General features: G+C 40.5%; 1 protein-coding gene and 1 long non-coding RNA gene across 2 annotated transcripts in view; one reads left to right on the plus strand and one right to left on the minus strand.

The window, feature by feature from the left end:
- Positions 1 to 27,036, plus strand: part of COL4A3 (collagen type IV alpha 3 chain) — a 148,659-nt gene that overhangs the window by 47,115 nt on the left and 74,508 nt on the right. The window contains exon 2 of the mRNA XM_003821829.5: positions 25,154 to 25,210. Coding sequence (XP_003821877.2) covers positions 25,154 to 25,210 — 57 coding nt within the window. The remainder of the gene's footprint in view (positions 1 to 25,153; positions 25,211 to 27,036) is intronic.
- LOC117979478 (uncharacterized) overlaps positions 22,283 to 27,036 on the minus strand; it is an 89,868-nt gene continuing 85,114 nt past the window's right edge. The window contains exon 6 of the long non-coding RNA XR_008624601.2: positions 22,283 to 25,360. This is a non-coding gene — a long non-coding RNA (uncharacterized LOC117979478). The remainder of the gene's footprint in view (positions 25,361 to 27,036) is intronic.

Below are 27,036 nucleotides of genomic sequence, written 5' to 3' on the forward strand. Positions count from 1 at the left end.
CACGTTATTGCTCTTGTCTTACAGCAAAAAGAACATTCTTAGCTCTCATTCTGAGGCCACAATGTAGGGTGAACACTCATGATTTAATGAAAGCAGTTGAGAGGTTTCAAAGTCAAGACACAACATTGCCTTTCTTGACTAATTGGAGACTATAAACCTGCTTAAAGCCAAACTAAAGACCCTTGCACTAAACATGGCTCTTGACTCAATAATAGCCTTGGCCGTTCATAAACAAACCTGTTTTGGTCAAACTTTTTGGTTTGACATTTAAAACCTTGTAAACATAATAGCTACTTCCTTTCATCCTGACCCAACTTGGCTTCCTCCAAGGCAAATCAAGGTCACAGTGCTATTTTAGGGTACAGTGAAAATTAAGTTTCTTAGGATGCCTTAAATAGCTGAAGCGTAGGCTGAAACATAAACTGGAATTAAATTAAAAGAGACCACATGTATAAGAGTGTGGAGATCCAGAGAGGGTACTTAACCAGCCCAAGGTCACACAGTCTGAAAAACTCAAGTCTCTTTACTCTCTGTTCCAATTTTTTCTATTCTATACTAGGTGTTGGATGACTTTTTTTGGAGAGTAAAAGAGTAAATATCTTAGGTTTTGTGGGCTAAGAGGCAAGGTCCTCAATTATTCTAGCAATTGTTCCCCTGGAAAGACCAATATTCCTTTTATACCTAAAAATGTAAAGCCATTATTAGCTCAAGGGTCCTGCAAAAACAGTGGGGTGGACTAGATTTCCCTGTAGGCTGTAGTTTTCAACCCAAGCTCTACACCATATGTAAGAGATACGTATTCTTGTTTCTGCTTTTTAGATGATTAAAAACATACATATAAATGGCCAGGTGCGGTGGCTTACGCCTGTAATCCCAGCACTTTGGGAGGCCGAGGTGGGCGGATCACAAGGTCAGGAGATCGAGACCAGCCTGGTCAACATGGTGAAACCCCGTCTCTACCAAAAATACAAAAATTAGCCAGGCATGGTGGCAAGTGCCCGTAAACCCAGCTACTCGGGAGGCTGAGGCAGGAGAATGGCGTGAACCCAGAAGACAGAGCTTGCAGTGAGCCGAGATCACACCACTGCACACCAGCCCGGGCGACAGAGCAAAACTCTGTCTCAAAAAAAGAAAAAAAAAAAAGAAAAAGAAAAGACACCGTACATATAAAGAAAATTATAGATCAAATATTACAATGCATATTAGGAACCAGCAGAGGTGAAATTGTGTTCCCAGAAACAAGCTAATGCTATATGGTATGCATTTGAGGATTAGTTCTGAAGATAGCTGAAGTAAATTGGAGTCCACTTCATTTTATCCTCCACATACTGAAAAGTCTGTTATGCCTCAGGAACTTTTTGGTACTAAATCACAAAATTAAGAATGATCGTTGATACAAAAATTCTCAGTAATTTGATAATGTACAATGTCTGTGTGGAGTCTAAATATGCATTCTGAGGAAACAAGGTTATTTATATATATTATACCTTTTCTCCATTTAAAGATTAAAAGTCATTGTTGAGTTATTCTTAGATAGCCTTCAAACCCAAGTATATTATAACTGTGAGTATATCAGACATGCTATTAATTTTTCCTGTGTTCTATATAGAGAAGCCTTCTTTGATGTGAATTTTGTCATTTGTATATTCTCTGATTTAAACGTGTTGTTTGTATCTTAAACATCACAAATGAAGTTGCATTTTCATAACAGCTTAGCATCATAACCTTTTCTATATTTCTTGCTTTAAATCCAAATCACTATAGAGTGTGCCCACAGTTGTATCTTTTTACATGTTTTTATTCCTTAGGCCAGAGCCTATTAAAACACTTCACAGGTTCTATTGCTATCTCTGGGCATGTTACTGGCTTTCCATTCTTCAAATACCTGTCCATTGTGAATTATAGGCACTAGCTGTGTCAAATGAAAACAATTTCAAAGATTTGTGTGTGGAGAACTTGAGAATCGCTACCTAGTCCTTTGAAATGTGGTCAGCTGGATATTGTTAGCCTCCTTGTCATTTATTTTGTGTCCCATATTTTGAAGAGCCTTCTCATAAACTTCTAGGGCTTGACAGTCTGGGTGTCTGGTTTAAGAACTTTCTTATCACATTATTACCTAAGGGCTGCAAAGGGCACTACTTACCAACTCCACAAAAATGAAAAGTGTTTCTGAAAATATTTGTCTTCAGACTGACTCATTCTTGAATGTCTGAAACGTATACTGGATACTTTTTGGTTTGTTTACTTGGCTTAGAATGTGGGATTAAAATGAGAAATTAACATCAACTAAACCTAAAACTTAGATTTTTCTAGCAATGCATTTTTATTTTTCATTTTGTGGATAGGTCAAGAGCCTACCAGTCTCATCATCATCATTTATTTTTTTTTAAATGAAAAGTCATTATCGTTTTTCCCTCATTATGAAATAATGTACAACCAAAAATTTTAAAGCAATTCAAAAAAGTATAAAGTCAAATAGGAAAATCACCATGATCCCCAGAGTAACCATTTTTCATCATTCTATGTATTTACTTCCAGAATTTCTGTGCATATGTAGGTTCTTACAAAAATATGATCATATAAATCTGTCTGATGTTTTTATGAGTTGCTGTAATATTCCACTGTATTGATATGGCACAACATATATAACCACCTCCGTATGTGCTTGTTGTTTTTGTTTTTTGTTTGTTTGTTTTGTTTTTGCACAGAGTCTTGCTCTGTCGCCCAGGCTGGAGTGTGGTGGCATGATCTTGGCTCAGTGCAAACTCTGCCTCCTGGGTTCAAGCAATTCTCTTGCCTCAGCCTCCCGAGTAGCTGGGATTACAGGTGCCCACCACCATGCCAAACTAATTTTTGCATTTTTAGTAGAGATGGAGTTTCACCATGTTGGCCAGGCTGGTCTCAAACTCCTGACCTCAGGTGATCCACCCGCCTCGGCCTCCCAAAGTGTTGGGATTACAGGGGTGAGCCACTGCACCGGGCCTATGTGCTTGTTTTATGTGCAGATTTATCCTCCCTCAGTTTTCCCTAGCATCATAGGTGCAGGCAGTGTATCATAGCCTTAGCTTTCACTAATAGATGTTTGTACTACTCTTTTGATATTAAAAAATTTCCTTAGGATAAAACAAATAAGAGGGTGTTTACATGCTACAACATAGATGAACCTTGAGTTCCTTTGCTAAGTGAAAGAAGCAAGTCACAAAAAGACAAATACTGCACGATTCCATTTGTATTTAGTACCTACAGTAGTCAAATTCATAGAGACAGAATACAGAGTTGTGTTTGTCAGGGACTGGAGGGAGGAGAGAATGAGAGATTGCTCTCTCTCAATAGGTACAAAGTTTCAGTTTTACAAGATAAAAAGAATTCTGGAGATTAATTGTGCAACAATGTGAATGTACTTAACACCAATGACCTGCACACTAAAAAATGATTAAGAAGGTAAATTTGGCAAGGTGCATCCTTCCACAATTAAATTTTTTAAAATCAAAGGATGTTTAAAATATGATTGTATATATTTTATTGTAAAATGTACTGACTGGGTATATAAACACCACCCTTGCCTGTCAATTTCAGTTATCTAGAAGACAAACAAAAGCCAGGACAATACTACAAAGATTCTGCACTTCATTTGTAGTTGAGGCCCTCAGACCTTACCGCATCTCTTTATTCTGAATTTATAAGTAATTCAATCGAGCTTTAGTTACTGATTTCTTAATTAGTAGCATAGATTAAACAATTAGAAATACAGAAGAGGTATTAGAGAGCTATAGGTAAGGGAGCAGCAGTAGAAAGAAAGGAAGGTAGAAAGCCTAATACCACAAAAAGAATCTTCCTCCAAAAAAAAAGCATACTTAACATTCAAAACCATAGACCATCCTGCAATTAAATGATATAAATGCAAATAAATATCTCTATGTATGCAACAGCATCACTCAACAAATATTTCTTAAGTATCAGTTATGTACCAAGAATCCCTTAGGGCCCAAAAGTGTTCACAGTGACAGCAATATTGTTCAGGAAAGGAGGATTATGTCACTTTCAGTCTGTTTACAAGGCAGGAGAGCCTGTCATACAATCACAGATGGTCAGAGTTCGGGTTTTAATGGTAAACTTCAGTTATCTAGAAATTGCACTTCTATAGACTCTCATGTTTCCCAAAATCCTGTGTCCAAATGGTATCCCGTTTAATAATTGTATATGATTTAGTGACTGTATTGGTCTATTCTCACACTGCTGATAAAGATATACCCAAGACTGGGTACTTTATAAAGAAAAAGAAGTTTAATGGACTCACAGCTCCACATGGCTGGGGAGGCCTCACAGTCATGGCAGATGGTGAAAGGCATGTCTTACATGGTGGCAGACAAGAGAGAATGAGGACCAACTGAAAGGGGTTTCCCCTTATGAAACCATCAGCTCTCATGAGACTTATCCACTACCATGAGAACAGTATGGGAGAACCACCCCATGATTCAATTATCTCCCACTGACTCTCTCCCACAACATGTGGGAATTACGGGAGCTACAATTCAAGATGAGATTTGGGTGGGGACACAGCCAAACCATATCAGCGACCTTACCTATCTACATGGACTTGTACCACCTTGCTCCTTTTGTAAGCAAGCAATTTGTAAGCACATTATTCACCAAGCAGCAGTATGTGCTTGTTAACAAAGACATATTTTAGCCACAATGTTAACCTGACTGTAGTCCTGTTTTATTTGACTGTTTGTACCAATAGCCACAGTTTATAGGTTTGGGCTATAGAAAAAGCTGATATTGAGCATGACAAAATAATGCATGATGTACCATCACTATAGGATGGTGAGTTTATTAAAATATCTCTCCCTTTCTCCAGGGAAGTTGTAAATTGCAAAATTATCAATATGCCATCTAGCAGTTTATTTATCATGTGAAAATTTGGAAGTAAAATGTGTGGTTTCAGCAACTGAATTCAGTAGTAATGACAACTGTTCAAGAAAAATGTGCTCATACAGAATTCTTGGTTACCATCACCTGTGATGGGGCCTAAATATTTTTCTTTGGAGAAAAAGTAATGAAATTTGGAGGCCTTACAGTTAAACATTATTCTGGACATTACTGGTTTTGCTTGTTCTGTTTTACAAAATGCTTCTGCAAACAAGACAGTGCTGGCACAAGGGCAGAAGACACTCTCAGCATTGCTTTAAGAGTCAGATTCATCCATTAAAATACACATTCAAACTCCATATAACTATATATAGTTATATATATGGTCATAACTATATTTAACTATATATAAAATAACTATATATATAGCTACATATATATGTAGTTATTTTAAATTTGCCTTAATAGCTAAACCCCTTTTTAAGGTTTTCGAAATGCGACTGCTCATTTGAAAAAATGTCGTGTGGGCCGGGCGCAGTGGCTCACGCCTGTAATCGCAGCACTTTGGGAGGCCGAGGCGGGTGGATCACGAGGTCAGGAGATCAAGACTATCCTGGCTAACATGGTGAAACCCCGTCTCTACTAAAGATACAAAAAATTAGCCGGGCGTGGTGGTGGGCGCCTGTAGTCCCAGCTATTCGGGTGGCTGAGGCAGGAGAATGGCGTGAACCCGGGAGGAGGAGCTTGCAGTAAGTGGAGATTGTACCACTGCACTCCAGCCTGGGTGAGAGAGCGAGACTCCGTCTCAAAAGAAGAAAAGAAAAAATGTCGTGTGAAAATACTGCATTTTTTATTAGGATATGATAATGATTCCATCTCTGTCTTAGGAAAACTAATTTAAATGCGCTTTTGTTGTTGTTTCTGTACTCTTCCTTCCAAAACTAACAGTGAAGCAAGCTATCAAGGTGCCTGCTCTGTTGATCCAACTTGAACAATCAAACTCTACTTTAGCAACAAGAAAAACATATTTTTAATATTAAAAGAAAAGTAAAGCACATATTAGGAAAGGTGGAAATAGAATCATCTTGGAGACTTGCAAAAGATATCTGATGCTTAACGTTTAGAAATCTTGTGACCTGAATTTCAATTGTTTTGCTTTCTAAATTATTTTATATTTGTCTATTTGTATTTTGGTTGTAAAAAAAGCAGAATTAATAAAAATTCTTTTTTCATATCCTTTCGTATTCCTACAAAACAGATGTTGCCATTATGTGGAATTTGTCATCTTCCAATCTACAATAAAATAGCCTAACATGAAGTCTCTATCCTCAGTCCCATTATTTCTTTTTTTTTTTAGACAGAGTCTCGCTCTGTCCCCCAGGCTGGAGTGCAATGGCACAATCATGGCTCACTGCAACCTCCACCTCCAAGGTTCAAGCGATTCTCCTGCCTCGGCCTCCCAAGTAGCTGGGATTACAGGCATGCACCACCATGCCCGGCTAATTTTGTATTTTTTTTTTTAAGTAGATACGGAGGTTTCTCCATGTTGGTCAGGCTGGTCTTGAACTCCCAAACTCAGGTGATCTGCCATCCTCGGCCTCCCAAAGTGCTGGGATTACAGGCATGAGCCACCACGCCAGGCCCCTTGGTCCCATTATTTCTGTCCCATCTTTGCCTTTTCCATTTGCTCTGCCACCTGGCTCCTGCACTCACCCTTCTCTTAGAGCCTTTTCCACTTATGACACTACGCACTGTGCCAGCGGGGTGGGTTGTTTTTGCAGAGCCAATCCTAAAGACTTTTGTTAATTCCCCCTTGGCTTTCTTGTCTATCTGCTTCTAAGATTTTATTTACTTGGTATTAGTCATCTGGATGAGAAGAAAAACTCAGTCAATCATCAAAATGTCTAAAATATCCAAACGTTTGTATTCCCAGAGATGTAGCTTACATTTTCTTATTTATTTTTGTATGACGTCTCACTCCAGCTGTCATTGTATTTACATGCTTATCTCCCCATAGTCTGTTTTTAGTGCTGTGAAGCACTCTTGTATCCTTGACATTTTCCAAGTTTAATTTTTAATCTTCTTTTCTTGTTTTTACCAGTTATATATTTTATATAGTTAAATAATTTACACCTATGACTTATGTTATGTGTCTAGTACTCTGTGATTTACTTTTTCATATAGTCAGTATGTATTGAGCATCTTCTGTTTGCAATTGTAACCCCAGTGCTGTCTAGAGGTATCCTGTCCTTTGAGGTTTAAAACTACATGAAATTCCTTGAATACCATCTCAACCTGTAGGAAGTCCAAATTCTGCCCCAAGATTTCTTCACCTTCCCTGGGGCCTGCATTTTCTTGGTAGCTTTTCCTTCTGATTTTCTGTACTTGCTGAAGATTTGAATCTTACCCACATCTCAATTTCCACAATGATTCTTCCATTAATGGACCAGAGCTTCTTGTTTAATAAGGCGGTTTTATGTGTGTGTGTGTGTGTGTGTGTGTGTTTCAGAGACAAAGTCTTTTTTTTTTTTTTTTTTTGAGACAGAGTCTCACTCTGTCACCCAGGCTGGAGTGCAGTGGCGCAATCTCAGCTCACTTCAGCCTCTGCCTCCCAGGTTCACGTGATTATCCTGCCTCAGCCTCCCAAGTAGCTGGGATTACAGGTGCCCGCCACCACGCCCAGCTAATTTTTGTAATTTTATCAGAGATTGGGTTTCTCCATGTTGGCCAGGCTGGTCTCAAACTAGTGACCTCAAGTGATCCACCCGCCTCGGCCTCCCAAAGTGCTGGGATTGCAGGCGTGAGCCACTGTGCCCAACCAGAGACAGAGTCTTGCTCCACTGCACAGGCTGGAGTGCAGTGGTGGAGCCAACTGCAGCCTCCAACTCCTGGGCTTCAGCAATCCTCCCACCTCAGCCTCTGGAATAGCTGGAACTACAGGCACTCACCACCATCCATGGCTAATTTATTTTATTTTATTTTTTGTAGAGACAGAGTCTCACTGTGTTGCACAGGCTGGTCTCAAATTCCTGGCCTCAAGTGATCCCTACCTCAGCCTCCCAAAGTGCTGAGATTACAGGCATGAGCCACCACGCCTGGCCATAAGGCAGTTTTATATGACAAAGTGTATTGAAGATTCAGAGATAACACAGGAAATTTCAACTATATTGACAATGTGCTATTTCTGAGCTGGGTGGTAGCTGCAGGAGTATTTGTTACATTATTCTTGATACCTTTCCATACATATGGAGAATAGTTTAAAATTTTTATGTGTCAGTGGAGAGTCCTATAACTCAGAATGAATAATGATTTTATCTTCATGTTATCAGAAAAGAAGTCAGATGCTCTGAGGAGCTGGGTGCTTTTGTCCAATGAGTTGCAGACAGACGTTATTGCTGGAATTTTTTATTAAGCACATTTCAAAGTCATCACCCCTCTTTGTTTTACCTTGTCCAGCACAAAGGAATTATCAACACCTGTACATATCAAGAAATTACCATTGCAGTGGTCTCATCTTCTTCTTGACCTCTGTCACTGGTTCCCCTGCAAGACAGTACTCTTGATCTTGACATCACCAATCACAGTTCCTCTCCAAGCACCCTCCAGTCTTTCCATCTTTGTCCCTAGGACTCCAAATCCCATAATCCTTCCATCTCACTGGTACCCACAATTCCTTTATCCATTGCTTTGTCACAGTCTCTGTGCTCCTGGAGTCTCCTGTCTTCCCTCATTGATGACCTTTATTTCATGGTCAAGGAGCCATCAGGACCAATTTTTTTTTTTTTTTTTTTGCATTCATCCTCAGCTCTCTTGCTTGATCAAATCCATCTGGAAAAACCACAAATCTGCTTAAGTCCCACTGTGTCTATGCAGCCCAGTCACTGCTTCCCCTCCTTCCTTCAAGTCTTTATTCCAAAAGTCACCTCCTCAGGTGAGCCCTTTCGTGGCCACATTATCTAAATGTTTACAACCCACCCCTGACATTTCACTTCTTTCTTTCCTGCATTAATTTTTCTTGGCAATTATAATTAGTTAACATGTGGGTATTATACATATATTATATATTTATCTTATCTATTGTTTTCTTCCCCCTGTTAGAACATAAGCTACCGTATCCCATGTATCTAGAATAGTGCCTGGTGCACAGTACATAATAAATGTTTTTTGAATGAATGAATAAATGATACCACTTCTAGATTTGAATATAAATTTGAAGTTGGACATTAGGAAAAAAATAAGTGAAAATAAGTGACTGAGGGAAAATGGTTTTGAGGGTGAGAAAGCGTCCCATCCTATCACTGAGCACAGTAGATCATTTAACTCAGCATCCTTGTGTTTAAAATGCTCCTTAAGCCAGGTGCAGTGGTGCACCTAAGTAGCTTGCAGTCCCACCTACTTAAGAGGCTGAGGTGGGAGGATTGCTTGAGCCCAGGAGTTTGAGACCAGCCTGGACAACATAGGGAGACATTGTCTCTAATAATAATAATAATAATAATAATAAGCTCCTTAAGCACCCTTGACACACAGTACCCAATCTTGCTCGGGCAGTCCTTCAGCCCCCTGCCCCTGAACTTGCTATCTTTCAAGCTTCCTTGCACATTTTCCTTTTCTGGCACTGTTTCTATTCTGCCTGATTCATGTTCATTTTATACGTAGTGAAAGTTATACATTTCTTGCCCTGTTCTCAGGTCAACACCCACCTGCAGGCTTTGTCCAGAGAGTGTCCTATTATCATCAAATGGGCCCTTGAAGTCATGGGAGGCAGCTAAGAGGACACTTTCCTCTCCCCGACACTGTGAACTTGTCCCCCTTCCTAGGAATGTAGAGATGAGTAAGATGTGGCTTCCTATGAGAAACTTCGTGGGGTGGTGGAGAAGGCATGTAAACAAATAATTACAGTGCAATTAGGTACGTGTTATAAGTCAGTTATGCACAAAACAAATGAGGGAGCAACTAACCACCTTGCGGGTTGAGAGAGGTAGTCTTCCAAGACAGGTAACTTTGAACTGCTCTGGAATCAGCAAAACTCAGCCAAGCAAGGTCAGAGGCAGTGAGAAGTGGGCACGTCAGGCCAAAAAACCATGTGGAAAAGCACAGGAATATGAAAGCAAGCAGAGGGTCTCAGCGGGCAGGAATCGCACCTGCAGCCCCATGGGGGCCAATGGCCTCTCTGCTAGGGATATAGGGGACACAGAATACAGAGAGCCTCCCACACCATGCCCAGAAATTCAGACTCAGCACTGATGGCCAGGTCTAAATACTTTTAATCAACCAAGTGACATCATCTAATTTGGGGAATTTATTTAGGATTGATCATTAATCTCAACTGTCCTATATTTTTACAAATAACTTCTGTTTTATTTCATAAATATCAAAGAGATTGGTATAAAAGTTCTGGGGATGAATCTTAGTTCCTTTTTAATACTTGATATGCTAAGGAAGTTCTCAGAGTGTGGTCTGGGGAACCCCTGAAACTAAGCCCCTGCAGGCTGCTTGTTTTAAGTACCGATTCCAGGCCTCAGACCTGCTCACTGAGGATGGGATCTCTAGGGGAAAAGTAAGGTTACTAAAGACTTCAAATAATTCATATACATGAAAAGTTGAGAACCACTGTCCTAAGGTTCTGTTGGAATATCATGAAACTATACAGAGATAGTTTTCTTAATCACAATCTGATGTGAACTGATACTATCAAGGAAGTGTGTGACTCATAACAAATGGGGAAAAAATATCCCAAACATTTACATCATATACTTTAGAAGGCAAATTCAGGCCAGGCACAGTGGCTCATGCCTATAATCCCAGCACTTCGGGAGGCTGAGGTGGGCGGATCATCTGAGGTCAGGAGTTCAAGACCAGCCTGACCAACATGGTGAGACCCCCCCCCCCGACTCTACTAAAAATACAGAAGAAAAATTAGCCGGGCATGATTGTAATCCCAGCTACTTGGGAAACTGTGATGGGAGAATCTCTTGAACCTGGAAGGTGGAGGTTCCAGTGAGCCGAGATCATGCCACTGCACGCCAACCTGGGTGACAGAATGAGACTCTGTCTCAAATAAATAAATAAACAAATAAATAAAGCAAGCAAATTCTGGTATCAGATTTTCTCCTTATCCTTTACAGAGAGTTATAGTCATGATTTATCTCACTTATATCCAGCCCCAATCAAAGTATTAATTAGATAGTGTCTATTGTCCTCCACTTGTGGGGAGAAGATGTTTTGCATAGCAGTGAGCAACTAAGCCAGGAATGAATTCAGCTCTAAGTTACTCTTCTCCATAGTGAGCTCCTCCAAGACAAAGCCTTTCGGTGTGGGCTCTGATACTCCAAGCAGGCCAGACTGCTGGGCAGAAAAGTCAACATGCAGCAGAGCCTCTGTGCTTTGAAGTTTGCACGCAATCGCTCCGAACGCAGTCAGCTTATCGGTCCAAGGGAAAATTAGAAGTTCCAGATTCCAAATAAGATCTGGACTGACCTTGGAGTAATGACTATGAGACAGATGAACTTTAAGGCGTTTTACGATCTTAATATTCTATTACTTATAACAATTGAGAGTGTAGCTCTCCCACCATCAGCCAGTGGAAGCGCAGGTGACCTCTGGGGTTTCCCTGTGTCTGCAGATAACTGTCAGCTCTAAGCTTTCTTCATCAAATATCTCAACCATTGTTCTTTAAAATTTTCCTATGTTTATTCTGACTTTGTTTTTTTCTACCAGGAAGTAAAAACTAAGCTAGTAGTTTTCCAAACTGAAAAAACAAACAAACAAACAAAAAATTACTTAAAATGAATGCTGCTGGGCGTGATAGCTCATGCCCGTAATCCCAGTACTTTGGGAGGCCAAGGCGGGTGGATCACCTGAGGTCAGGAGTTCAAGACCAGCCTGTCCAACATGGTGAAACCCCGTCTCTACTAAAAATATAAAAAATTAGCCAGGTGAGGTGGCGGCGGGCGCCTGTAATCCCAGCTAGTCAGGAGGCTGAAGCAGGAGAATCGCTTGAACCCGGGAGGCAGAGGTTGCAGTGAGCCGAGATCATGCCATTGCACTCCAGCCTGGGCAACAAAAGTGAAACTCCATCTCAAAGAAAAAAAAAAAATGAATGATTATAGTTTGAGAAAACAATTAATAAATTATAGGACTTTACATTTCTATTTTTGAGATGAACTGTCTTTTTATTGCTCTGAATGAATTTTTTGTTATTAATTTTTACTTTTAGAAAAAGTAATCTAGTTTTCTTTTGTTCTTGTTTTTGACAGGGTTTCACTCTGTCGCCCAGGCTGGAGTGCTGTGGCGCGATTACAGCTCACTGTGGCCTCAACCTCCTGGGCTCCAGCGATCCTCCCGCCTCAGCATCCTGAGTAGCTGGAACTACAGGCTTGCGCCACCATGCCCGGCTAATTTTTTTTATAGAGACAGGGTCCCACTATGTTGCCCCGGCTGGTCTCCAACTCCTGGGCTCAAGTAATCCTCCCACCTTGGCCTCCCAAAATGCTAGGATAACAGGTGTGAGCCACCTGGCCTAAACTTTGGTTTTGTAAATAACATTTTCAAAGATTTTTTTTCAAATGGTCCTATGAATAGACAAACCAGGCACATGACCTAAGAAGTCCCATCCGCCTTAATATGTGTCTCCACCTGCCAGCCTGCAGCTCGAATTTTCCATCACTTGTGGCACTGGTGGCAGCTTTCTGTCTTTTTTGTTTGTTTTAAGAGGTAATGTTTTCTGAAAAATGTGTCAGTTCCCAGGCGGATTTTTAAAAATTAACCCATTAGCATCATGTCTCTTGATAAGATTAGCTTACTTTCACCTCTCAGACAGAACACCCTGCAGCAGCAGGTGACAAAGCAAAGAGTGACCAACAAGAGAGAGTGGAGGTGGGTGTGGCTAATTTAGTGGTTCCCAGTGCAGGGTTGCACCAGGCCAAAGCAAGTGAGAAAAATAAGAACGAGGTAGGGATTTCTTTTTTTTTAATCAAGTAAAATGGGAGCTTTTTATCAAGTTCCCATTTTAAGGGAACAGCTTTTTCTTTTTGTTTTTTTTTTTGTTGAGACAGATCTCACCCTGTCTCCCAGACTGGAGTGTAGTGATGTAACCTCTGCTTACTGCAACCTCCACCTCCCAGGTTGAAGCGATTCTCTTGCCTTAGCCACCCGAGTAGCTGGGACTATAATTACACTCCACCATGCCCGGCTAACTTTTGTATTTTTAGTAGAGACAGGGTTTCACCCTGTTGGCCAGGCTGGTCTTGAACTCCTGACTTCAAGTAATCCACCCGCCTCGGCTTCCCAAAGTGCTGGGATTACAGTCGTGAGCCACCATGCCCAGCCAGGAACATATTTTATTCTGTGGGCATTTTACTTGCTTTATGGTATCTTAATTTTTCTCTGGAATATGAGGACAGTAGATGAGAGGTCTGCTGTGGTTTGGGGGGTGGGTGATTGTGTTGGTTTGTGTTTGGAGGTGGCCATTGCTCTTATATTGAAAAATATAACTAAGACAGTCCTCTGTTTGTCTTCCTTTTAAGACACATTTATTTTATTGCCCTGTGAAGTTCAAAACATGAAGAACTTTTGGACTAGAGGATCTGCTGGGTTCTTCCAGTCCCCAAATTGTATTCCCTGTGTCCCCCAAGCCCTGGACAGAAGCACAGTGGGAGAAGGGGAGGCACATGGGGGTGGGGGGACAGAAAGAAGAGAGAGGTCCCAGTCTGCCATTCCAAGGTAGGAGACCATCTCTCACTGGAACTCACAGCTGATCTCTTCTTTAAGTTTCTATTCTAATGTTAGGTTTGTTTGTTTTTTTTTTTTTTAGATGGAGTCTTGCTCTGTTGCCCAGGCTGGAGTACAGTGGTGCAATCTTTGCTTACTGCAACCTTCACCTACTAGGTTCAAGCAATTCTCCTGCCTCAGCCACCCAGGTAGCTGGGATTATAGGCACTCAACATCATGCCAAACTAATTTTTGTATTTTTAGTAGAGACGGGGTTTCCCCCAGTTGGCCAGGCTGGCCTTGAACTCCTGACCTCAGGTGATCTACCTGCCTCGGCCTCCCAAAGTGCTGAGATTATAGGCATGAGCCACCGCACCTGGCCTCTATCTTAATTTTTAATGCAATTTTTATATTGCCATAGAAAAAATATAATGAAGATAATTTGTACCAGGAATCACCAAGCTTTTCCCATAAAGAGCCACGTAGTAAATATTTTAGGCTTTGCAAGCCAAGAGGCAAAATGAAGGCTACTATGCAGATACCTATATAACGAGAGAAAATAAATATCCACAACATTTGTATTGATGAAATGCAAACTTATGGACATTGAGATTTAAAGTTTATATAATTTTCACATTACAAAATGTTATTTCTCTCTTAATTTTGTTTCAACCATGAAAAATATAAAAACCAGTCTTAGCTCATAGGCCGGATGGAAACAGGCAGAGGGCTGGATTTGTCCTGCAAGCTGCTGTCTGCCAACTCCTGCATTATACAGCTAATTTCATGAGCTACTATGTTATGTTTATCATTGGGATTTTACGTCCCATCATGAGGGGCACAGTGATAGGGTGAGAGGGGGAGAAACATACCCCTCCTCCCCCAGTGCCTTGTGGCCAGCAGAGCCCGTCAATAATGAAATACAGGCCGGGCACGCTGGCTCATGCCTGTAATCCCAGCACTTTGGGAGGCCGAGGTGGGTGGATCACTTGAGCTCAGGAGTTCGAGACCAGCCTGGCCAACATGGTGAAACCCCATCTCTACTGGAGAATCATTTGAACCTGGGAGGCAGAGGTTGCAGTCAGCCAATATTGCATCACTGCACTCCAGTCTGGGTGACAGAGCAAGACTCCATCTCAAAAAAAAAAAAAAAGAAGAAGAAGAAATGCAACACTGCACCTGAGAATATGACTGACCCTGGGTCAGACTGTCTCACCTGAATTCAGATCCCCACTCCCCATGTTCCTTACTATCCTTAGCCTCTCAAAATCCTAGGTTTCTCATCTATTAGATGGAGCTTATAATAGTACCTCCCTTACAGAATTGTTATAAGATATAATGAGATAATATGAGACAGCCAGCACTGAAAGTGCTCAAAACATACTGAGATCATTACAGTGCTGATGGAAGTTCATTTCCTCTACCACCATCCTGATCAAGGGATCCCGTGGAGCCTATTTTTCTTACATGAATAGTGAAGTTTTCTCAGTCTTTCTGCATTCAAAACCTTTTAGGGGGTAAAAAGAAAAGAAAAAAAAAGGAACCTGGAGTTAATGATTATAGGTATACTTACCATTCTCTGCATTGCATAAGACGGGCAAAATTTTCTTACCATATTATTTATTCTCAAATGTACCAGAGAGCTCTCACTGCACCTTCTTTGTCAGAGTTAGTAATCTGTATGCTTGCTGTCATCCAGAAAATCAAAAACGGGTGGCTGGCTTACATGTCTAGACTAGTGATGTGTCTCTGGACGGGAGTTGAGGGATAGGAAGTGGCAGCTGCAGTGAGATTTCTGTGATGTCCAAGGGTGGTGACAGCAGCTTCAGGGCGGGGCAGGCGGGGGCATCCCGCAAAGCAGTCCGTGGGTGTCATTCTTCTTCACTGGAGGGCATGGTGCCAGGGCACATGGTTGGTTGCTTAAGGCAGACACGGGCAGAGGCGGCCCTGCAGAGGACAGCTCGTGGCGTCTGTCTGGCACGGTTTGGCTATACTTGGTCAGCTCTTCTTTTCACACACAAAAACTTTCCCCTCAGGCTATTGGCTGGGCAGAGGGACTGGCAGGGTCAGTAATCATAATGCAAAATCAACAGACCTGCTCAGTAGGGTGTTAACCAGCTGTGAACGGTGCCAACTCCCCCTGCTATTAAACCAGGCTGGGCTGGGCTGGGCTGCGGGAGAGAGATTGGAGAAAGGCAGGGCAGGCCACGTCTGTTTCACCAGCATGCACAGGAACGAGCATGCTGGCTGTTGACAGTAGAGAGAGAAATAGTCAAGATTATTTGGAAATTATGTTCTGGTCTATTAATAAAAATGCATGTGCATATTTCCTGATCCTTTTAACGAACAATAAAAATGGATGTGTTTAATGAGATCCTTCATGAGTTTTAAGGATAAAAAGATAATTGTTTACAGTGCTAGGGGGATATAAAGAATTGTGAGACACCGTTCCCACCTGCAGTTTAGGGAAAGTGATAAACCCTCAACTCAGGAGCACCTAATGATCCATGTCAAGTCAATGAGTTAGTAACAGCCTACAGTAACAGCCCTCAGTGTATCCTATGAACTCTTCTAAGGGCTTACCTGTGCTAACCAATCTGACCCCATTTCACAGATGTGGAAACCGAGACACCTGAGACTGCCTAGACTCACAGAGGTGAGGTGGCAGAGCTGGGATTTAGACCCAGGAAGTATGTCTCTGGAACTGGTGCCCTTCACCCTGTACCACTTTGCCTCATAAGAGAAAGCGATGTGCAGGTGAGACATGGGTGGCACATGGGCACTGCGAGAATTGATATCAAGAGAAGAGTGTGAGACCCAATTGATCCGCACTCCTGGAAGGCTTGCTGCCTTTGTGTAATATATTTGATCTGGCACCTTTCTTGGATAAGCATCAAGTACCATTGGGGTCTCTAACCAATATTTTGTTAAATAAAACATTGTAATGTGTCTGTGCTCTTAGGCAAATGATATTTGGTTAATCAACCAATATAGTCAGTGTACTCTAATAATACTATTAACAAATACGAGTTAATTCATTTATTGTTTGTTAGAGATAGATAACAGCAGTCTCTCACCCTTGCTCTTAGATTCAACACCAGTTCTTTGGCACTGGACAAGGGACTTCAAGAGGAAATGTCAGGGAGGAAGGTGGCTAGTGCAGACTGATGGAAGAAAGGATCAAACAATAGTTGTGGATGTCCTTTGGCTTGGAATCTTGAAAAGGAGAGAGGGGAGTCCCCCAATGACTGAGTCCTTATTGAGTGCAGGGTACCAGGCATGCTAGTGACAGCATCTCAACTCCTTACAAAAACACTGCAAGGTACATCCTAGTATCTCCCTTGACAGATGGGGGAACCTGGAAGGATTAAGAAATTTCCCGGCCGGGTGCGGTGGCTCATGCCTGTAATCCCAGCACTGTGGGAGGCCAAGGTGAGTGGATCACGAGGTCAGGAGATCGAGACCATCCTGGCTAACAGGGTGACACCCTGTGTCTACTAAAAAATATACAAAAAATTAGCTGGGCATGGTGGCGGGCGCCTATAGTCCCAGCTACTCGGGAGACTGAGGCAGGAGAATGGCGTGAACTGGGAGGTGGAGCTTGCAGTGAGCCGAGACCGTGCCACTGCACTCCAGCCTGGGCAACAGAGCAAGACTCCATCTCAAAAAAAAAAAAAAAAAAAAAAGAAATTTCCCTAAGCTCCAGTTTGTAGCTACAATGCTGGGAGTAGACTCAACATAGATGGGTCCGTATATATTCAGTAGGTCCATACATACATGGCCTGTGATTTCTGGAATTCCAAACCTTTTTGGATTCTCTACAATGAAAGTTTATTTTGCATTTTAAGTAAGGCCGTAAAACAGAAATGCAACTGTGAAAAAGAATGATTTCCACAAGTTTAACTACTTAATATTCAAAAGTGCTAAAACATCATGTAATCTCGGGTCATTTCCTGATGGTAGGAGGGGGTTTAAAAGCCATAATATTATTATTAAGAGCTTTCTGTTCATGACAAATGATTTTGTATTCCATTAAGATATGAGGAAACTATGGGGTAATTTATTGCTGGAAGGAGAAAAATCATAAAAATGTTGCTTAAGAAATATCCATTAGTTATGCTTCCTTAATAGTTAGCCTTTGGCCATCCTGGTTTTTTATGTGATTTAACAGTTGAATAGTAATGAATGGGTTATTACTATTAAAGTAACCATAGTGTTTCAAAAAAATGGGTCCAACAATGTAGATGGATTAAAATCAATGAGAATAAAAATATGGACTCTGTATCTTTTAAATTAAATAATTCATTTGAATTTTTGAATTACTGAAACATTTGCAAATTGAAAATGTATTTAAGAAAAGACAGCATTAGTGAGAGAAATTAATATCTTGAGTCTTGAGCTACTGTCATCACCATCCAAAAGTATTCAAGTGCCCCTGTGCTGGGGTCTCTGCAATATCATACAGGCAGGGCTTATTTCTACAGCAGCAGCTGAACAGCAGCCAGAGAGCAGCCCTGACTATAATTTTGAGTTCACACAATCAGGTGCAGCATCTACATGTCAGCAACATTGTCATGTGCTCTGAAGTCCTAGTCAGCTTAATTATGTAGCTGCACAAGCAAGCCACACCTTGCCAATTTAACTGAGAATTAAAGCTGGAATTATTTTGGAGCAGTTCCACTAACGCAGGCATAGAAACACAGCTCTAGACCTGGCTCTGGAGCCTCATATGCAGGGCAGACCACATGCAAGTAGATGATATGGCAGACATGTATAACTGGTACATATCTGCCATATCATCTGAGATATGTACAGTCAACAAGAGAGAACAGTCAAGCCTTTCACAATGGCTCTTCATTTATCTGACTGCTGGATGGACCAGAATTCTCCATACCTCTGTGCAATAGCAGCTCAGAGCTGGAGGCGTCCCCCTAGTATACCAGCACATGTCTGCTACACCAATCAGTTTTCTTTTATTTTTTATATTATTTAAACATTTTTTTGTGGCCACATAGTAGGTATATCTATTTATGGGGTACGTGAGATGTTTTGATACAGGCATGCAATATGAAATAAGCACATCATGGAGAATGGGGCATCCATCCCCTCAAGCATTTATCCCTTGAGTTACAAAGAATCCAATTACCTTTTTTTTTTCTGAGACAGGGTCTCATTCTGTTGCCCAGGCTGGAGTGCAATGGCATGATCTCGGCTCATTGCAATCTCTGCCTCCTGGGTTCAAGCAATCCTCCCATCTCAGCCCTCTGAGTAGCTGAGACTACAGGTGTGCACCACCATGTCCAGCTAAATTTTGTTTTTGTTTTTGTTTCTTTGTAGAGATGGGGTTTCTCCATGTTGCCCAGGCTGGTCTCGAACTCCAGATCTCAAGCGATCCACCTGCCTTGGCCTCCCAATTTGCTGGGATTACAGGCATGAACCCTCATGCCTGGCTGCATTCTTTATTTTAAAATACACAATTAAGTTATTATTGACTGTAATCACCCTACTGTGCTACCAAATAGTCTTATTCACTCTAATTTTTTTTGTACCCATTAATCATTCCACCTCCCATCCAACACTTCACTACCCCTCTAAGCCTCTGGTAACCATTCTTCTACTCTTTATGTCCATGAGTTCAGTTGATTTGGTTTTTAGATCCCACACATAAGTGAGAATATACAATGTTTGTCTTTCTGTACCTGGCTTATTTCATTTAACATAGTGATCTCCAGTTCCATCCATGTTGTTGCAAATGACTTGATCTCCTTCTTTTTTGTGGCTGCATAGTACTCCATTGTGTATATGTACCACATTTCCTTTATCCATTCGTCTGTTGATGGACACGTAGATTGCTTCCAAATCTTAGCTATAGTATACTCTGGTTTCTCTTCAGATTGCATAAATCTTTCACCTTTTACCAAATCTTAGCTATTGTAAACAGTGCTACAACAAACATGGGAGTGCAGATATCTCTTTGATACACTGATTTCCTTTCTTTTGAATAGATACCCAATAGTGGGATTGCTGGATCATATGGTAGTGCAATTTTTAGTTTTTTGAGGAACCTCCACACAGTTCTCCATGGTGGTTGTGCTAATTTACATTCCCACAGTGTACAAGGGTTCCCTTTTCTCTACTTCCTTTCCAGCATTTGTTATTGACTGTCATTTGGATATAAGCCATTTTAACTGGGGTGAGATGATATCTTGGTGTAGTTTTGATTTGAATTTCTCTGATGATCAGTGATTTTGAGCACCTTTTCATATGCCTGTTTGCTATCTGTATGTCTTCTTTTGAGAAATGTCTATTCAAATCTTTTGCCCATTTTTTGACCAGATGGTTTTAAATTAGCCATTTCACTCTAATTCCTGATGGTTGAAATTACTATTTTAACGAAGTAATTTAATTAAATATTAAATAAATAAGTGATTAAATATGAATGCATAAAAAGACATTTGTTTATGTAAAAATAAGGTTGAAAGATTTGATAAAATGAAATTAAGAGAAAAACTATTCAATTACATGTGGCTGAGCTAGCACTTAAAGAGCTAGAGAAAAATATGGATTAATATCCAGAAGGACTCTATAGTCAGATTGTTCCACAAGCATCTTTTATATTTTTTATTGTATTTATTTACTTTTTATGTTTTTGAGACAGAGTCTAGCTCTGTCACCCAGGCTGGAGTGCAGTGGCACAATCTCAGCTAACTACAACCTCAGCCTCCTGGGTTCAAGCAATTCTCATGCCTCAGCCTCCTGAGTAGCTGAGGTTACAGGCATGCACCACCAAACCCTGCTAATTTTTGTATTTTTAGTAGAGACAGGGTTCACGTTGTTGGCCAGGCTGGTCTCAAACTCCTGACCTCCAGTGATCCACCAGCCACTGCCTCCCAAAGTGCTGGGATTACAGAAGTGAGCCACCATGCCTGGCCCCTACAAGCAATTGGCCTGTTAAAAAAAAAAAAATTCTAAAACTGGAATTTGTTGATGGTGCACTGTGGGTGTGATTTAGCAGGAATGATGCCATTGAACTGTAAACAGCAGACCCATTCCCAAAGGAACAACCTGGACCCTATCTCACTAGATTACAGAATTTGTGAACATCTATATATTTGAAGTTAACTAGTGTTCATGTTTCTGTTTGTTTGTCTTTGACTCTTCAACTTTTTCAATTAACTAATAAGCTGGTACTCAACTATCGTATAGAAATTCTACCTTAATGTGCAAACAAACCAAATACAACAAAAACTAAATATTTTACCACTAAAAGTTCAAGACCCAAACTAAGGGACAATATCAAAAAGAAAAAATCAAGAACTGTGATTTTGATGACAATAAAGGAGGCACCTCATGGCGGCAGGTGGTGATGGGAAAGCAGACACCAGGCAGGGAGGACTCATGGGAACAGCACGCTCACATCAGAGCCTCACACCTGACTGCTAAGCACCCAGGCGGGTCCTACGGATTCTTGCCACTTGTTGACATCAGGCCACTTGTTGACATCAGGCCTCAGGTGTTATTGCGGGTGAAAGCACTGACAAAATCTCTGGCATAAAATGATGGATTTGCTAAAAATCAAACAGTTTTTCATTTTCTATGGTCATTGAGGACCTTGTATAAGGCTGAAGATTTAATTTAAAAACTGGTATCCTGAAGTTACTGTATCAACATTGATTTCTTAGTTTTGGGGATAAGGGTTGTAATTGGATGGGGGAGAGGCATACAGAAGTATCTGGGGTACAGTGTCATGTTGCGTGCAGTCTACTTTTGAATGATTTGGGGGAAAGTGGTGTATGTGTGTGTGGAGAGAGAGAAAGAGAGAAGGAGAGACAGACAGAGAGATGGAGTAGGTGGGACAACTTAACAGTTGGTGAACTTAGATGGGAGGAGATACCACTGTTTCCGGTACTGTTTGTCAGCTCTTCTGAGGGTTGGGTTTAAACTTTTTCCAAAAGAATTTCTTTTAATCCAAGCAACTAGCAAATAATTAGGCTTGTGTTAATTTTAACATGTGTTAAAATAGCCAAAGCCTCTGGTTCCATTTTTTGCCATTTTGATCATAGTTGTTCATAATTCATACATACAGAAAATATCTGCATCATGGCACCCCATCAAATAGCCATGCAATTCATATGCCTTCAAATTGGATGCAAATAAACCAGCTGTCCATCCATTGATTCATCCAGTCAATCCATAAACACTTGTTTAGGACATCTTATATGCCAAAGATACCAGTGTGACTATGACTGCACAATTCCTTCTCTCCTGGGACAAACAGTCATCAGAAAAAAATAGGCATTGAATATCTAACTGCAGAGGCTCAATGGGAGTGTATAGGTAAAGGGGACCAGTCTAGTCTGGAGAAGATCAACAAACACTTGCTTAAGCTAAGACCAAAAGATTTCCAGTAGCATATGGTGAATGTGACTCTTACTCCAAGAAATAAAATTAAGCCTGTCTCAAGGCCCCCACACCTTCTCACAGGTTAGAGAATTGCCAATCTGCTCTTCTTCCCTCTAGCCCTAGAGGCTCAGAATCCAGGTGTTGTGTGGCATCTGGGAGGCAGAAGAATCAGAGGTGATCATTGCCCATTTGAAAACAGTGCTGGCTTCCTCCGTGCACACTTGAGCCCAAGGTCCATGCCCAGGTTAAGCTTCCTTACCCAGTATCTTGTACCCTTGGGTGAAGGACTCAGGCTTTCCTTTCGGAGGCCCTGCTGCCTCTTCCAGATGCTGTGAGGGAGTAGCATGCTTGGGGGTGGGAGGGGGCACTGAGGACTTGCATTTCTGAGGACTTGCATTTCTGACAAGTCTCCAGGAGATGCTACCGTCTGGGAATCCACACTTGGAGTTTTAGTAGAGTATACTTAAAAGATGTGGTTGAAAACAGCATTAAAGTTTAAAAACCCAGAAAGACAAGATTAAAATCATTTAGTCAAGACATGACTTCATGATCCCAAATATCTGGGAGGAAAATTGCAATGAGCTAGTCTTCTAGAAATATGAAATATGCAACTTTGAGGAGACTATAGAATTTCCTTCTCAGTCGGTTACTTTCTCTTCATTTATTTCAATAGGTTATTGGGGAACAGGTGGTGTTTGGTTACATGGATAAGTTCTTCAGTGGTGATTTCTGAGATTTTGATGCACCCATCACCCGAACAGTGTACACTGTATGCAGTGTGTGGTCTTTAATCCCTCACCCCCTTTTACATTTCCCCCAAAGTCCATTGTATCATTCTTATGCCTTTGTGTACTCATAGCTTAGCTCCCACTGCTAAGTGAGAATATGCGACGTTTCGTTTTCTATTCCTGAGTTACTTCACTTAGAATAATGGTCTCCAATTCCATCCAGGTTGCTGCTAATGCCATTATTTCATTCCTTTTTTTTTTTTTTAAATGGAGTTTTGCTCTTGTCACCCAGGCTTGAGTGCAATGGCGCGATCTCAGCTCACTGCAATCTCCGCCTCCCAGGTTCAAGCGATTCACCTGCCTCAGCTTCCCGAGTAGCTGAGATTACAGATGCCCGCCACCATATCTGACTGATTTTTGTATTTTTAGTAGAGATGGGGTTTTGCCATGTTGGCCAGGCTAGTCTCGAACTCCTGACCTCAGGTGATCCGCCTGCCTGGGCCTCGCAAAGTGCTGGGATTGCAGGTGTGAGCCCCCGTGCCAAGCCTATTTCATTCCTTTTTATGGCTGAGTAGCATTCCATGGTATATATACCACATTGTCTTTATCCACTAATTGATTGATGGGTATCTGGGCTGGTTCCAAATTTTTGCAATTGCGAATAGTCCTGTTATAAATATGAGTGTGCAAGTGTATTTTTCATATAATGACTTATTTTCCTCTGGGTAGATACCCAGTAGTTACTTTCCATTCCTATAAACTGCAGTGTATATGAACATGATGAGTGTCAAATGATGAATGTCTCAAAATTACTGTGTGCTCCCTTCCTGGAATGACAGCAAGGCCTACTGCCCAAGACTAAGGAAAGATATTCAGTTAAAGATACTCTTGTTTGTGTGGGTTTTTTTTGTTTTGGTTGCATAAGTAGAATTCTCCACCTTAGGAATATCTGGCATTTCTTTTTTTATTTTCCCAACTAACCATCCAGTATATCTCCTAGATGTGCCTGGCCTCTGCCATCAACATATTTTCTGGAGAAAGCAAATTAATTTTCAGTTAATATTAACCTGAAGAAAAAATAATAAAGCAAAGGATTAATGTGTAACCATATAATATGCAGCATATATGTCAAAACACATTTTTTTTTTTTGAGACAGAGTCTCGCTCTGTCACCCTGGCTGGAGTGCAGTGGCATGATCTCAGCTCACTGCAACCTCCACCTCCTGGGTTCAAGCCATTCTCCTGCCTTAGCCTCTGGAGTAGCTGGAATTACAGGAGCCCACCACCACACCCAGCTGATTTTTATATTTTTTAGTTGAGATGGGGTTTCATCAGGTTGGCCAGGTTGGTCTCAAACTCCTGACCTCAAGTGACCTGCCTGCCTCGGCCTCTCAAAGTGCTGGGATGACAGGCATGAGCCACTGTGCCCAGCCAAAACACATTTTAAGTCTATTATTTGAAACTATTTCTTTATTTGTTCCTCTGCTGGCAGAGAAAAGTTTTAAAAATTTGATGTCCATTGGAGCTGGAATGTGCATAGGTGTGAGGGCTGGGGGGTAAGTGTGTCACAGTGACTAGCTAGGTAGGATAAGGTATGTCTAACTCACAGCTGAATTTTTTGTTTTGGTTTTGGTTTTATAAGAAAGAACATTCTGTTGTTCAAAATATTTGAGAATAAACAAAAGAAAGAACATTCTGATACTAGCATTAATGAGTTAGTTTGTTCTCTTTAAAGATGTGTAATGAGTAGTGATCCTCTTCCCAGTCTTAAACATTATTTAAGTCAAAGAAAACCTTAATATCACCTATGGAATATATTGCATATTAATCTACACAAATATATATAAGGTTGGTGCAAAAGTTATTGTGGCTTTTGCCATTGAAAGTAATGGCAAAAAAATTGTCCAAGTAATGGCACTAACCAAATACATTGTGTTCTACATAAAAGATACATATACATGTATACATTATACATATATACACATATACATATATGAACATTATGTAGAACCTAAGAATTTGCCAGTATTTGGCCACTTTTTAACTATGACAGCAGGAATTTCTTATGATTCAATTAGATATTATCCTGAAAAAAAGGATAGCTTTGTCGTTTCCATATATAAATTATTAGGTTGGTACAAAGGTAATTAAAAGTAATGGCAAAAACGGCCATTACTTTAATACTTAAAATTCCCAAGTACAATACAAATGATGTATTCTTATCCGACATTTCTCCCTTATGCAACATGCTCTCAGTTTTCTACTTTATTGCTATTCATATATTGATATATTTCTATTGATATATTGCTACAAGGTCACCTGGCTCCTAACGGATAGTGTCCAATACTCGAAGAACAGAGAAATGCATTTGCTTTTACCCTGCCGGTTGGGATTTATTCAGCTGTTTCTAAACAAAACCCTTTCTCTTTCCCTCTTCCTAGGGTTGTGTCTGTAAAGACAAAGGCCAGTGCTTCTGTGACGGGGCCAAAGGGGAGAAGGTAAAAACAAAACCTAATACTGCTTGTTTACACTGTAAAGCTCTAGAAGGTAAAACTCAACCTTCTTCTTTCATCGGTAGCAGAAAGATCCGCAGTAGGTTGTTCCATTTCCCAAATCCAATGTTAAAGTAATTGTATATAAACATTAACCTAAAAAAAAAAGAAAAAAAGTCATCTAGGAAGCTTCAGATACCTTGTACATACAATGGCAATTAAATTACAACTCTCTCGGTCTGTAAAGAATAAGTAGCAAATGAGAAAAAGAAAAAGAAAGTTTATGACAAGTCTCCATATGTATACACTATTTACAATGTTGCTAAACACAAGAGAAGAACTGAAAACGATTTGATTCATTCACTTTGACAGAAAATAAACATTGAAATTCACAGATTTTTGTCCTGCAGCATTGGTTCAAGTTCGCCCCCTGGTGGAGAAATCCCACAGCAGCACACTGGTTGAGGCAAAACTTAGCAGAGGGAAGTAGCTCCATTGCAGAATTCAAGAAAAAAAGGAATGCCGTGAAATCTCATTAATTCGCTCCATTAACTTGCAATTTGTGATAATTAAGATAGAGGCAGAACTGAAGTTTTTTTCTTTGTTTACCTAAGCCTTTCCTCAGAGACACTAATTAATTGTTTAACAATATTGAAGGATGACTGTTTTAAAATATTTTAAGAACATATTTAAGCTCTTTATCTAAACTAATTTCCATATATTGTGTATGCTAATTATAATAATTATACTTATTTTAAATTATTTCATAATTCACATGTAGTTGGATTTAGGTTTTTTATTGAATCTGTGAATGTATTCTAATTCAGGTTCCCATTGAGAAGCACTTTCTCTGTGATTCTCCTTGCATTCAAGAAGCATTTATTGAGTTTCTACTATTTGCAAGATGCTATTCTAGGGTGTATAAAAGTAACTGAGTAGTGAGAGGGGTCTAGCACATTCTTTTATTTCTCTTCTTATTGAGTGTGTGTGCACACACACAATGTAAATAGCTGACTTGTTCTTTTTTGTTTTAATTTGCCAATTGTGTAACTAAATTGACCCAATTAACCAAATCAGCCGGTGGCCTTTACTGTTGAAGAGTACAGTCGGCCCTCCTTATCCACGGTTTCTGAATCCTCAGAATCAACCAATGGCATACTGAAAATACTTGCGGGGGATATAATAAAAAATAATACAACAATAAAAGATAATACAAATAAAAATGCAGTATAACAACCATTTGCAAAGCATTTGCATTGTATTAGGTATTATAAGTCACCTAGAGATTTAAGGTATATGGAAGGATGTTCTAGGTTATATGCAAATACTATGCCATTTTGTATAAGGGACTTAAGAATCCACAGGTTTTCATGTGGGGGGGAAGGTCCTGGAACCAATCCCCCACCGACACTGAGGGACAAATGTAATTCCAAGATACAAATCCATGGAAAAATTATTTGTTGGTAGAACTGTGTCAAGCCTTGGGCTTAAAGTACTTTCACTCACTTTTACTAGGTACTTTCCCCTAATATTATCCGACTCCTTCCAGAACATTACTGAGCTCACACCTTTTTGGTTATGCCACCCTTGCTACCTCTCCTGCATCTCCTACACAAATAACAGATTAAATTACTAACTCCTGTGTATTAAAGAAAGGGCTGAGACTCATAACCTGCCTGGTGGCGTTCTTTCAAGCTACATAGTAATTATGCACACTCCCCAGGCACCTTCTTGCACCTGACCCTCACTGTCTCTCCATCCCACAACAAACACTCCACTAACCTTGATGCTTCTACCTGGGCTTTCCCTTTCATTTTTTATTCCGTCTCCCT

This window comes from Pan paniscus, chromosome 13, assembly GCF_029289425.2.
Source record: "Pan paniscus chromosome 13, NHGRI_mPanPan1-v2.0_pri, whole genome shotgun sequence".
In the NCBI taxonomy this organism is placed as follows: domain Eukaryota; kingdom Metazoa; phylum Chordata; class Mammalia; order Primates; family Hominidae; genus Pan; species Pan paniscus.